The following is a 14,097-nucleotide window of genomic DNA, read 5'->3' as shown; positions in this document are numbered from 1 at the left end:
GTGGGATTGAAATTGTTGAATCTCTAGCAGGGATAATATCTACATTGTATTTAAATGCAGAATTATGTACGAGTGTTCTTTTGGATGAAAGTCATATACTCTGTCAAAGCAGCAATTCGGACTGGTTGTGATGCGTTCCCCCTCTCCCGCCTTCCATCCTCCCTGTTCAGTACATGTTCATTCTCGAGATTTGTTGTCCAGGTTTTTTAAATGTACACTACAGTTTTTTTTCTCAGCCTCAAACCATTCTCGTTAAATGGGAACAGGGTCCTTTTCTTTTTCCCTGTTGTTTTCGTTTCGTTCGCTGATGGTGAAGTGGCGCACTCGCAGGACTTGTGTGCGGGTAGTGTGGGATCAGTTCCCACTCAGTGACGGTTCGCATGTGGGTTTGAATGATCGTTTGTCTCTATTTGTGCCTTGCGACTGACTGGCGACCAGTTCAGGGTGTACTCTGCCTTCTGCCTGAAGTAAGCTGGGATAGGCTCCAGCAACTCCCTGTGATCCTTGTGAGGATAAGCAGATTAGAAAATGGATGAATGTTTTCCTTTCACATCCTAAGATATCGGGTCGCTTATTAGCAAACCGCCAGGCTTCCTGTTCTGCCTTCCCCTCTGTTGGTCATTGTTTTCTTTATATTCCTATGGACGGGTTGTAACTGGGAAAGTAAATTCCTTGTGTTTTACATACTTGGCCAATAACTGATTCTGATTCTGATTTTGAGTCACCAAATGCTCAAGATGAAAAGATTGTGATAGCGTGATAAAGCCTACATATTGTAATGACCAGGATTCTAAATGAACACTCACCAACCCGTCAAATGTGGGTTAAAATGAATTTTGGCGGGTGTTTGGCTGGGTACCCGCCACTTTTGCCAGTGAATGCTTGGGACACAAATGTGGAAGAGACGCCCTCAGTGTCAATGCGACATAGATGATATTGTGCAATGGAGGTGGCATGTTGTGTTTCATTGATGGGGGGCCATTTCTGACGAGCTTGGTTCTCGGGCCCTCAGCCTACAATGTGCTGAACTTCAGTGTCATAATTGAGAGGTGATCGGGCGGCACGGTGATCAACTGGTGAGCACGTCAACCTCAGAGCGCAGAAGTCTGCCGTTCAATTCTAGGCCCCGGCTTCCTGTGTGGAGTTTGCATGTTCTTCTCGTGCCTGCGTGGCAACTCCGGTTTCCTCCCACATTATAAAAACAAGCATGGCAGGTTAATGGAACACTCTAAATTGTCCCTAGATGTGATTGTGAGTGCAAATGGTTGTTCGTCTCTGTGTGCCCTGCGATTGGCTGACAACTGGTTCAGGGTGTCCCCCGCCAACTGCCCGAAGACAGATGAGATAGGCTCCAGCACGCCCTACGATCCTTGTGAGGATAAGCGGATCAGAAATTGGATGGATGGATGAACACACTACGTATGAACAAACATATTTTGTGACTTGATTCATGACTAGCTTGCCCCAAGTGATGATTTGTGTCCTCTTGCCTGAAATTTAGTGTGGACTTGACATGCTTTATTTTTGCCAAATTCATTTGAACACAAAGGGAAACAAACACTTGAGACTTGCTGATGATGTACAAACATGACAAGAATGGGTTTCAAACAAACAAAAATAAAAACAAGAAAACATTTTCACTTTGACAGGAATGTAAATGTCTGATATGTGTTTCCATGTCCCCTCAGGTGGAACTTTCTCCTGCTCCTGTCAGTATGCTCTGCTGCATTCTCTGGAGAAGAAGACTACTTGGCTCAAAGTACGTAGCATTTAAAATGCATTTTATAGTTTTAAAATCCACTGTCAGCGACCACTGAACACAACTTCAGGATTATATTTTTTTTACTGACTGACATTACTGACTCACTCAGCCTTGAATAAATAATAGAGTGGTCAAATTTTGAGGTGAGGCAGAATATTTTACTTTCATATAAATCTGATCCATCCGATTGGTTAGCAACGATTCCAAACCTTTAAGGAGCCAAAGATACTCTTTTCTTGTATGACTAGTAATAGGTGGATACATTGGGTAATTGTATCATCTGTCATCTAGTGGAAGAGCATTTAATTGTTCAGCTTGACAGTATCCGTCAATGGCATAGATGGATGGCAAAAGGTATTCAATTATATAAAGGGATGAACATAACATTTTTGTCGTGGTCCTCACATGAGCACCAGAGAATGTTGTTCAGTGCTCAATTCTTTTCCTGATTCACCGACCTCATCGATGAAATTAGACTTGCGGCACATCTGCGAAATGTTTATCGTTAATATGTGTAGATATGTAGTTTTAATATTATTGATTAAACTTGCTTTCAGGTTTCACTTTGTATTTCCTAATTACAACACCATACCAGGGCTACGCAATGGCAGCTTATTAAAACAATGTACTGTTTTTTAAAAATATATAAAATTCATATTTAACACGACTGAGTTGCATGGCCTGTTCGAAAAATTAATTGCCCAACTTTGACATGCAGTATGAAACCATGTGATCAGCTAGCCGCCTTAGCTAGCACACTACACTCTAAATTGTCCTTAGGTGTGAGTGTGAGTGCGGATGGTTATTCGCTTCTCTGTGCACCTGCGATTGGCTGGCAACCGGTTCAGGGTGTCCCCCGCTTACTGCCCGAAGACAGCTGGGATCGGCTCCAGCACGCCCCGTGACCCTAGTGAGGATAAAGTGGATCAGAAAATGGATGTATGGATGGATGGTAACCCAAATCAGATTATTATGTTCTTTTCATTTGAGTCAACCCACCGTGTCATTGATGCTGTTGTGGTTGACATGTATACGTATGTTGGCGTCGGTTCCCACTCAGTCACAGAGTGGATGTGGGTGTGAATGGTTGTTTGTCTATGGCTGTGCCTTATGACTGACTGACGGCCACTTCAGGATGTAGTCTGTCTTTTTCCCAAAGTCAGCTGGGATTGGCTCCTGCATGCTCCACAAACCTGTTCAGGATACGCGGTGTTGAAAATGGATGAATTGACCCCCCATTCAGTTGTTAGATACGTCATTGTTGGCCATAGACTTATTTGATCGACACCTGATTATGACACTGAAGTTCAGCACGCTGTCCGCTGATACCAAGCTTGTCAGTCATGGCATTTAAACACATCATGCCACCTCCTTAGCAGAATATCATCTTATGTTGAACTGACACTTCACTGGCCATAATGGCGGGTTTATGAATTTTAACCACATTTTGCAGGTTGGTGAGTGTTCATTTAGAACCCTGGTCACCCCGGTATGTAGGCTTTATCACACCGTCACAATCTTTTCATGTTGATCATTAGGTGACTCAGGGGCAGAGGCTAAGAGATCATTTTCCTCTGTTCCTCCCTCAACATGCCTGCTCTTGCACTCACTGCCTTAGAATGCACATAAAAGCTACCTCAATAACCTCTCCGGGTTTGCTGCCTATAAACTCACCCATTTTTTGCTCCTTTCAGTGCACTTTTTTTTAAGTCAGTGCCCCTGAATATGTTAAAAATCGTCTCAATGTTCAAATACATACAAATAGGAGCACACTCGGAAAGCCATACACTAAATCAGCAGAGATGAAAAGGAAATTTATAGTAGATGTTGACCTGATTTGGTAACTGTATGGATTGTTTCTTGAAAACAGGTATGCCCTATTAGGGAATGTGCATGTAGGCGAAGGAGAAAAGAAAAGGAATTGGTGAAAGTTTTCAGTACAGAAGTCAGTGTTGGAGGTTTCACTGATAATCATTTGAGCCAGAACAATGTGCCCATTCAAGCATTATGCTCACAAACGCTTCCCTATGTGAGCCACTCACAAATGAGCATCAAGTCAAGTCAAGTCAACTGTATTTATAGAACACTTTCAAACAGCCATCATGAACATGTTTTGGGAAAGACTAATGCAAATGAATAATACTTCCCTTGAAATGCATTGGAACAGTTCCAATTCCTTTAATTTAGCAATTTACAGAAAATATGTTGGGCCCTATTTTTGAAAACAGGCGCCCTTGCACTCAGTGTAAAACTGGCCACACCTTCAGTCTGGTGCTGGGACAAGTCTAATGTAGTGTGTTTGGAACCATGTTGCGCTTCATTCACAGAGGTGCCGAGCCTTGGACACACTTTACAATTTGGCCACACAAAGTAAGACTGCTCTCGGCGTAAAAAATGCCGCGTCTGAATTTAGGGTTACTTTTACAATTACCAAATATGAGTATGTTTGTTTTATTTACATTAAGATTTAATTTTTGATCCATCCACTTTCTAACTTGATTAAGTTCTGTATTTCTGTACTCATAAGTTTGTTATAACTGTCATTACTATAGCAGGGGTGGGCAATTATTTTCCCGCAGGGGCCAAATGGGAAGCAGAAAATATTGTGGAGGGCGGGCCAAAAGTTAGAAATAGAAATAGAAAATAAAGACGATAGCACAATGTCTTTGTATGCCAGTAATAATGTAACATTCTCCTCCACCATCACACTCAGCACCGGTTCTCCTCAAGGATGTGTACTGAGCCCCCTGTTGTTCACGCTCTACACTTTTGACTGCTCTCCGACTCTTATTAGCGGTCCAGTTTGCGGAAAGTTTTTAACATGATAACAATCGACCCTTCCTAGGAAATGTTCATTTACTCGAGCCACAAGCAATTCACTCTGAGCATGGAAATTGCCAGAATCGGACTGAGTAAGAATCGCTTCCTTGTTTTTCAAAGTCTCGTAGATTTGAGTCTTTCCGACTCCAGGCGTCTCCTCAATGTTTCGTACTTTGTTACCCGCTTCGTTTAATCAGATACGTACAGTACATATCACTATCCTTTCCATGGTCATTACTCTCTCCCTCTTTCTTCATCTTCCCCTCCCTCCCTGTGCTCTGCAACTTGAAGTAACTGCGCCACCTGGTGTTGAAATACCTGTCATTACAAGTCCAAACGAAATGAATGCAATCAAATCTTCATTGTGCACCAATCTTCGGCGGGCCGGATTAAAAAGACCAACGGGCCGGATCCGTTGCCCACCCCTGCTATAGAATATGTTTGTGTTAGCTGCAAACAACATTAAATGGATCATTTATATATAATTTAAACAGCTGAAGACCCAGTACTGACCCCTGAGGGACACCAAAAGCAAGTTTATCAGATAAATGTACACCTATTTTTATTTATTGTGTTTGCACTGTTAAATCATAATTTAACCAGTTCCCAGCTATCACTGTGATCCCATATTTCTAAAAAATGAGTGATTTATAGTATCAAATGCATTTTTGAGAGCAATGAATATTCCGATTGCATGTTTTATTTTATTTTTTTGTCCAGTAGATTTGTAACTCCTGTAACTGCTTCAATCAGTGGTCCTTTTAGCTCTGAAGCCATACCGGACTTTATTTAATACTGTATACAATGTTTTATGAGGAATTTCTCAAAACAAGAATGTAATGGGGGCTTATGATTGCTTAGAAAAGGGGGTGAAAAAAATGTCCAAATAAACCACTCCGTGAAACGAAACCCGTTGTAACAAATAAAAAAACGTAAAATTCTTCCCGAAAGTCTCGTACCAGAAGTCGCTCACATAATGTTTCCCCTTGAGGACCCTCAGGATTAGGTGGATACATAGTAATTGAAATTCATGATTATCATAGCTCATGAATCTTTGGGGCCAATACCAGTTCTGACAGGCCCAGCGCAAAGTGATTCATTGTGGCCTGACTACTCAGTAAGACTTAATGTTGGACCCTGCAGCACATATCCATTTTGAAAAGATGTCAAGCCAAATAAAGAGAAGGTTCATGTCTGTATTAGCAAAAAAAAAATGCCTCAGACTGACCCTGAGATCTCACCATCGTAACATGCACTCCCACCAGCAAACATGTGCACACAAGTTTAAGCGGTCAAAATTTGATCTATTTAGGTATGTTCTGTGCTTCTACCTTAGTTTGCCCTTCTTGCACGTGCACATGAACACCCCGGTCAGGGTACCTCTTAAAATCACTTCTGACACATAGAATTGCAATGTGTCAAGCTCCCCCAACTTCCCATTTATCATAAGAAAGTACCCCCCACCCCTGCCCCACCTTCCTTCTTCTTAAACTATGACAATCCGGTACAAAATTAAGTGACACATGCGACACATCTTCTTATTGAGCTGCCCAAGGTTCTGTACCTAAAGACGGCAAGGATTTGCTTTTACATAAAACAAAGTTGCATGTTGTTTTTGTTCCTTACGCCTTACTTTGAGGAAACCAACATCTAGTACGAGAGCTTGGTTTAAATTGAGCATAGCGGCAAATTGGGCCACCACTTGAAGAAGAAATGGTAAAAATTAAAATACCGGTATATAAAAATCGGATGGCACGGTGATTGACTGCTGAGCACGTCTGCCTCACAGTGCAGAAGTCTGGTGTTCAATTCCAGATCCGGCCCTTCCTGTGTGAAGTTTGCATGTTCTCCCGTGCCTGCGTGGGAACTCCAGCTACTGTCCACATTCCAAAAAACATGCATGGCAGATTAATGGAACACTCTAAATCAGGAGTGGGCAAACTACGGCCCGCGGGCTGGATCCGGCCCGTTGGTCTTTTTAATCTGGCCCGCCGAAGATTGGTGCACAATTAAGGTTTGATTGCATTCATTTCGTTTGGACTTGTAATGACAAGTATTTCAACACCAGGTGGCGCAGTTACTTCAAGTTGCAGAGCACAGGGAGGGAGGGGAAGACGAAGAAAGAGGGAGAGAGTAATGACCATGGAAGGGAAAGTGATATGTATCTGATTAAACGAAGCGGGTAACAAAGTACGAAACATTGAGGAGACGCCTGGAGTCGGAAAGACTCAAATCTACGAGACTTTGAAAAACAAGGAAGCGATTCTTACTCAGTCCGATTCTGGCAATTTCCATGCTCAGAGTGAATTGCTTGTGGCTCGAGTAAATGAACATTTCCTAGGAAGGGTCGATTGTTATCATGTTAAAAACTTTCCGCAAACTGGACCGCTAATAAGAGTCGGAGAGCAGTCAAAAGTGTAGAGCGTGAACAACAGGGGGCTCAGTACACATCCTTGAGGAGAACCGGTGCTGAGTGTGATGGTGGAAGAGAATGTTACATTATTACTGGCATACAAAGACATTGTGCTATCTTCTTTATTTTCTATTTCTATTTCTAACCTTTGGCCCGGCCCTCCACAATATTTTCTGCTTCTCATTTGGCCCCCCGGGAAAATAATTGCCCACCCCTGGACAATTTAGATTCTAAATTGTCCCTAAGTGTGATTGTGAGTGTGAATGGTTGTTTGTCTATGTGTGTCTTGCGATTCGCTGGCAACTAGTTCAGGGTAAACCCCGCCTGCTGCCCAGAGTCGGCTGGGATGGTCTACAGCCCACCTGCGACCCTCATGTGCGACCCAATGAAGCGGTTCAGACAACGTATGGATGGACGTAGCTGAATGTATTCCTTTCTGTTTTTATTCAGGATCAGAACCACTTTTGTCACTGCAGTAATGACAATGTGAGAGATTTTGATTGAATTGTTTATTATATTGTCAAAGCTTTGCATAAGGACCAATCAAGAACTCATTGAATTGTGGTCTGAATTGGGGGGTTTATTTTTGCCATTTGAGGCACTTACACTGAAATTTTTTTTTTTTTAATAATTCAATTAGCTTTGTTACTTAACCTAAATAATCCTTTCAGTTTAACATGCAAGTTTGTGCCTCATGTAAACCATTTTGGATGTTTGGAACAAACTATTAAAAAATATATATACAGATTTTACAATTTTGTATTTTTATTCACATTCGCATCTAAAGACAATTTACAGTCATCAGTTAACCTTAGCATGCCCATTATTGGAATACAGGAGGAAATCAGAGTATAGTACAAAGAGAAACTCTATGCAGGAAAACATGTATAGTACACATGGAAATGCCTGATGCTGGATTTGAACCTGTGATCTCTGAACTATGAGGCTTTCAACTTTATACAAGCCAAAATTAAGATATGGTTTCTGGCTAGTATGTCTTCCTTCTTCAGAGGTTTTGGTTTTGATTATTTACAATGTGTAATGAACAAACAAACAAATATCTTTTTTTTATTTCGGACCAACAACTTGAAATTAATTGATTTGCTTCACCTGAAGAAATTTGTTTAAATGTCGTTAACATTTTCATGTTGCATTTAAGTTTCAAGATAAAACGTCAGGTGCGACGGATGGTTTCAGTTTTTTTAAAGTTGATCCAGGGTCTCATTTATTTTTTTTCAGTGCACATGAATGGGAAAATTCATCCCAGTCCATATCAAAATAGCCCCACTTGCCCATCTTTAATGACATCCTTTCTAAACCATGAGTAGTCTTTTAAAAAACAAGGCAGCTGAACAAAAATATATAACTCCACATACCTGTACATATTGTATATACATTTACATTAGTGAAAAGTTTGGGCATGGAAGTCTGGGCATACATAGCGCTATTCCTGTTGCAAATGTTTACTGTGACCTCATCTCAAGAAATGCACAAGAATGATAAAATATTTATCCACCACCCGTCTTATAATGTAACAGAATACAAATATTAAGTAAAATGCATCCTTTACTCTTTACACTTTACTCCCACCCGCCTGTTCCCTCTGGCTTGAGACCAGACGGTCAGACTAAGTAGGAATTTTTGTGTAAGTGTTTGTGGGTATCAGCATGTTTAAAATATGTAAACAGTTGTTATACTTGACATTTTTGAGACAAAGACTATAGCAGTATATGTATTTACTTAAATCTTTCATTGTAAAACCTTATGCAGTAATTAACATTCATCAGCATTGCCTTCTGAGAGAAGCGAAGAGACTTGTGCTGGTGGCGTAGAAGGCGGCCCTCATTTGACACTCTGACGGTGTAGCCACCGTTAGCCTCCAGCTAGCTCCTGGCCAGCTATCCCCGTGCAGCCGATGTGTTAATGATAAGACAATTATTCGGTATTGATGAGAAGGAGGCGAAGAGAGACATGCTGCTGCTTTCGGACAGGCCCACACCCGCCCCCTCTCTCTCCGCCATGCACGTAGAAACAACAGAAGAGACAGTATGCCAGAGCGTCACCATCGTGCCCGCTGCTTGTACAGTACAGGCATGTACAAAACCTCAGAGTCATTCAGCCTTTTTTTTTTCTGAATACAGTACTTTGGAAAAATCTGCGATGCACTGAATCCGCAATAAGTGAATCGCGAAGTAGAGTGGAGGGACCGCCATATGACCCTTTTCTGGGAAGTATTGAAACAAAGCAAGTTTGCTAAATTCTAATATTGTCTCTTTTGTTTTGTTTTTTCAGGAGTGGATGTCCTCTATCAACTTGGGCTAAGAGTTCAGAAAACAACAGACAATCCATACGAAAGGACTGCCAAACCTTCAACCACTTATACCACTGTTCCCTCAACTATAAATCTCCCATTTTCTGGACATGGGGTAATACTAGACTCAAACTCACTTTATGAGGTTCCCGCGAGCAGTCTTTTTCCTCCGGAGTTTGATGAGGAGTTTTCTGTCGTTCTAAGTGTGAGCTCCTGGCGAGCAAACAACGCTTTTATTTTCAGTGTCAGAGATGGCAGCGATAGACTGCATTTTGGCATTCAGCTCCTTCCGCGCAGAGTGGTCGTCTATACAGGAGAGAATGCCGCCATCTACTTTACTTACAATTGGCATGATGGGCGTCAGCGTCCTTTTGCCATTGGTGTTCGAGCGCGCTCAGTGTCTTTTTATTCAGATTGTGGAGCAGTACACCAGCAGGAGCAAATCCTCGGGAGGTCTCAGACATTTGGGAGTTCTGGAGCTCTATTCACTTTGGGCAGGATGAACCCCAAAGCTGCATCGTTCAATGGTCGAGTCTGCCAACTTGATATATATCCTGCAGCCCAAGCTGCTGCACACTATTGTAACTACCTTAGGAAACAGTGCCGGCTGGCCGACACGTACCGATCGTCTTGGGCTATCGAGGCAAAAAATAGCTTCTCCGATACCGTAACAATGTCGTCTCTTGGAACAGCAAATATTCATCACTTGCTAATGGAATCAAAGGGAACAATGGCCTCTGACAGTGTATTCAAACTTTATTCAACCTCAAGCCCAATACCAGAAGCACATCTGGAAGACCAGAGGCACATTTTTGCATTTGAAACCCTTGCGAAGTCAACTATAGCTTCAGTTCAGGCTGATGGAGCAAATTCAGCTACTCACAGTGGGCAACCAGCTTTGGATTTCACTGTAACTGTCAGCACATCCCAAAACATATTGGCCAACAGAGCGAGACTCCAAGGGGAGTCTGATCAATATGACAAGAGCTCAGAGAACAACCCCACTGATGCTTCTACAGGCCAGATTCACCCAGTGAGGCAGAGTCATTTAAAAGAAGGACTTATGACCAACCCTGAAGACTCAAACTTTCAACCTCAAGAAGCTCTGCAGCACCTGGAGACTCATCCAATGGCTAGTGGCACCACTTTGCATCATGAAAATAATGCAGACCCCTTTGAGCAACACCAACTGGATGGCAGCTATGATGATAGGACCACGGACGCATATGATTATGAGTATGAAGAGGCAGACCTCCTGTATGATTATGACGACAACTTACGTGGGCCCAAAGGAGAGCCAGGTCTTCCGGTGAGTAATATTAGGTAACTCAAGTCCCTTCATGCTTTAAGTGTTTATGAGAGAGATTTTAAATAGTATAGCCACATGTCAAGGAATATCATAACACAGAAATTAGATTACAGCGCTTAACAAATTTATTGCCATATGTCATCAAGAGTAGCATCATTATGTCCTTTCATGTGGACTTTTATCACTAGGCGCTTGTCTCTTTACCATTTTGAACTGGAAAGAGAAATTTCAAACTAAATTTACATTTGTATACTCCAATGTGAGCTGCTTCACTGGAAATCTCTGGGATGTTAGAAATTAATCAAGCATAATATAAAACCGCTTAAAGGACAGGGTCCACAGACCACTACCGGTTCACTTTGGACCGGCGGGCCGCACTGATGAAGGTAGAAAACACGTCAATGTACTTGTGGTTTAGCTGAGGCGAAAAAAAACATTTTATTTTTACAAGTGGCCGGGTCCTCCATGTTTTACCTGACAATCGCGGACTCATGTCAAGGTTCTAATTGTCTCAGTCTTAATATTCAACCCACAAGCAAGCAAAATAAATAAAAACAGACGATTTGAAATGTTTTTTTTGCAACGGGGAAAAGGCCGAGTGATGAGACAACATAAGCCAGGAGAACAATTGAAATATGAGTTTACAGCGACTGGTGATTGCCATGCAACCAGCCCACTCTGAACAATATACGGCGAGTGGCTCTTGATTTCACGTTATGGTGAGTTACATGTTTTCAGGCACATTATATTTATTCTGTGGAGCCTTGTTATGTTGCTGTATTTCAGGGGGACGCTGCTAATGTAGTTTCATAAAAATGTGGCTTCACGTTTATTGCTCATTCATTCATCTTCCAAACCGCTTTATCCTCACTGGGGTCACGGGGGTGGGGGGTGGCGGGGGGTTGCTGGAGTCTGTCCCAGTAGGCAGGGGACACCCTGAACCGGTTGCCAGCCAATCGCAGGGCACACAGAAACGAACAACCATTCGCGCTCACACTCACACCTCGAGACAATTTGGAGTGTCCAATCAGCCTGCCATGCATGTTTTTGGAATGTGGGAGGAAACTGGAGGACCCAGAGAAAACATGCAAACTCCACACAAACTCCTCAAGGCCGGAGCTGGAATTGAACCCAGTACCTCTGCACTGTGAAGTCGACGTGCTAACCACTCGACTGCCGGGCCACCAATGTTTATGGTTATGTCTGCAAAATTCCCCAGGTTTTGTGTTGCTTGCATCATTCATGCACATTCTGTTTGTTCTGTGGTGCCTGTTGCACGTTTAAGCGTCACCATAGTGATGGTATTAAAGCGTTGTTGTTACCCTTTTTATGGTGTTGGCACAGATCGAAGGTACATGAAAATACACAATGGATTCACGTATGTTGTAGCATTTTATGAGGCACACACACACATTAGACCTCTTCAGGTCATGCCTGATGTACAGTACATGCAAATTATCCAATGAACATACTGTATCAGTCCTTTTCCAAAATCTTGGCTGACGTTTTTGCTTTGGCTTTGACTTTCATGTGTGAGTAACTTCTGAAGGTTGGAGATATACACTGTAAATGTTGCTCTCCATTCAGCCATATGATTTACATCAAGCTGGCTGTCAGGATAACTTTGCCGCTGAACATGATTTTAGAGCGCAAATTTCAGGGACTGTGTAACGTTTCTAAGAATGCACGGCATCAGATATTTCATTCTAACAATGTAAAACATTTTGAATCACCTGTCAACCTCCTTGGTATTGCCTGCAGCCATGTGGGTGGGACATAGCTCAACTTGCCCTTTTTTTTCAGTGTTCCCATTTTAGAATCTGTATTGTAATATGAGCATGCTATGTTTTTGTTCAAAGCATATTGCATTTAATCTGGGAAGTCAGATTCAACTCAGTGTAATATGCTGAAGACTTTGCTATCATGTGGTAAAAATAGAGTTAGTCACTGTTGGAAACTGCATCAGTTATCAATTCCTGTAGGACATTGAGGTATGATTTATTGATGGCTGAAAAAGCCACAATGACTCAAATATTGTCATTCATTTTGATTTTGAATCACGTCACTGGGTAATTTCAAGTTCAAATAAGTGTATTATGCACATTACAATTGAGTGATCTCATGGGTAGCATCTTAAACGTCTGATGCAATATAAGTTTCAAAAAAACAACAGCTTGGTCCTTCAGTACTTGGCGTTTTCTGCTGTTATCGTTGATGGTTTGTTTGGCAACTGTCACCATTTGCAGGCCTGTTTTGAATGCACGCTCAGTTGAAGTTCAGTGGCTCTGTCTGTCACGACATACGCGGCTGAGCTCTGAAAAAAAAAGCTGGTTTCCTTCCTTAGGGGAGTATTTCACTGCCTTACAGGCATGCTTCCAAATAGGCTGTGGTGTATACACAGGTTGCTCTTGGGCCACAGTCTTGAAATGCATGCTTGAGCTTGCGTTCTACTACATTGTTTTTTTTCTTTTTATAGGACATTAGACATTAGGTTGAAAACTAATACTATTTGTCAATACAAAAGAGACCTAATATGGATTTTCTTTAGTGTTCAATGCAGCATATGAACAGCAAGGAGCATGAACATATTCATTCAGTCCTTTTCCCCTGCTTATGCTGATAAGGGATAAATTGGATTATTTCCAAGATGACTCTGGGTGAGAGTCAATCACAGGGCAACTATGGTCCATCCATCCATTTTCCGAACCGCTTAATCCTCACTAGGGTCGCGGGGGGTGCTGGAGCCTATCCCAGCCGTCTTCGGGCAGTAGGCGGGGGACACCCTGAACCAGTGGCAACTATGGTGAAACATCCATTTCTGATGACTTCACATTCGCCTGTGATACATTCAGTTCACCCGACTACCTGGGGAAGAGCCAGAATGAGAACATTCAAATTCCACTGAGATCAATAAAAACACGAGGAGAACAACACTGAAAACAAGTGCAGGGGCGGCAGTTTCAATGCCATTAATGACTCTGACTTGATTTTAGTTTGACTGTTTTTGTGCTTTATTTGCTCCATGTACAGCACTTCGTATACAGTGGTGGTTGTTTTAAAGTGCTCTATAAATACAGTTGAGTTGAGTAGTATTTGTTTGTACTTTAATATATTGTTTTAACTCAATGCCTTTGGTAGAAAATAAGTTCACGAAAGAGACTTGAACGTGCACAGAGTAAATCCATTCATATGTTTTCATAAACTGATTTCAGAAACTCATTACCATTTCAGTATGCTTAGTGAAATAATTACAAAAACATGCATGGCAGGCTGATTGAACACTCTATACTGTATTGTTCCTAGGTGTGATGGTGAGCACAAATGGTTGTGCATCAATGTGTGCCGTGCGATTGGCTGGCAGTCAGTTGAGGGTGTCCCCTGCCTACTGCCCGAAGACGGCTGGATAGGCTCCAGCATGTCCCGCGACCCTTGTAAAGATAAGCAGAGCAGAAAATGGATGGATGGATGGATATTAATAATAA

General features: G+C 42.0%; 1 protein-coding gene across 1 annotated transcript in view; it reads left to right on the top strand.

Moving 5' to 3' along the window:
• Window positions 1-14,097, top strand: part of col24a1 (collagen type XXIV alpha 1) — a 130,052-nt gene that overhangs the window by 11,865 nt on the left and 104,090 nt on the right. The window contains exons 2-3 of the mRNA XM_086115661.1: window positions 1,689-1,759; window positions 9,288-10,615. Of these exons, the coding sequence (XP_085971787.1) occupies window positions 1,689-1,759; window positions 9,288-10,615 (1,399 nt within the window). The remainder of the gene's footprint in view (window positions 1-1,688; window positions 1,760-9,287; window positions 10,616-14,097) is intronic.

Source organism: Hippocampus guttulatus, chromosome 7 (assembly GCF_054856545.1).
Source record: "Hippocampus guttulatus isolate MCC_2025c chromosome 7, RoL_Hgut_1.0, whole genome shotgun sequence".
In the NCBI taxonomy this organism is placed as follows: domain Eukaryota; kingdom Metazoa; phylum Chordata; class Actinopteri; order Syngnathiformes; family Syngnathidae; genus Hippocampus; species Hippocampus guttulatus.
This window is presented reverse-complemented; position numbering and strand designations above follow the sequence as displayed.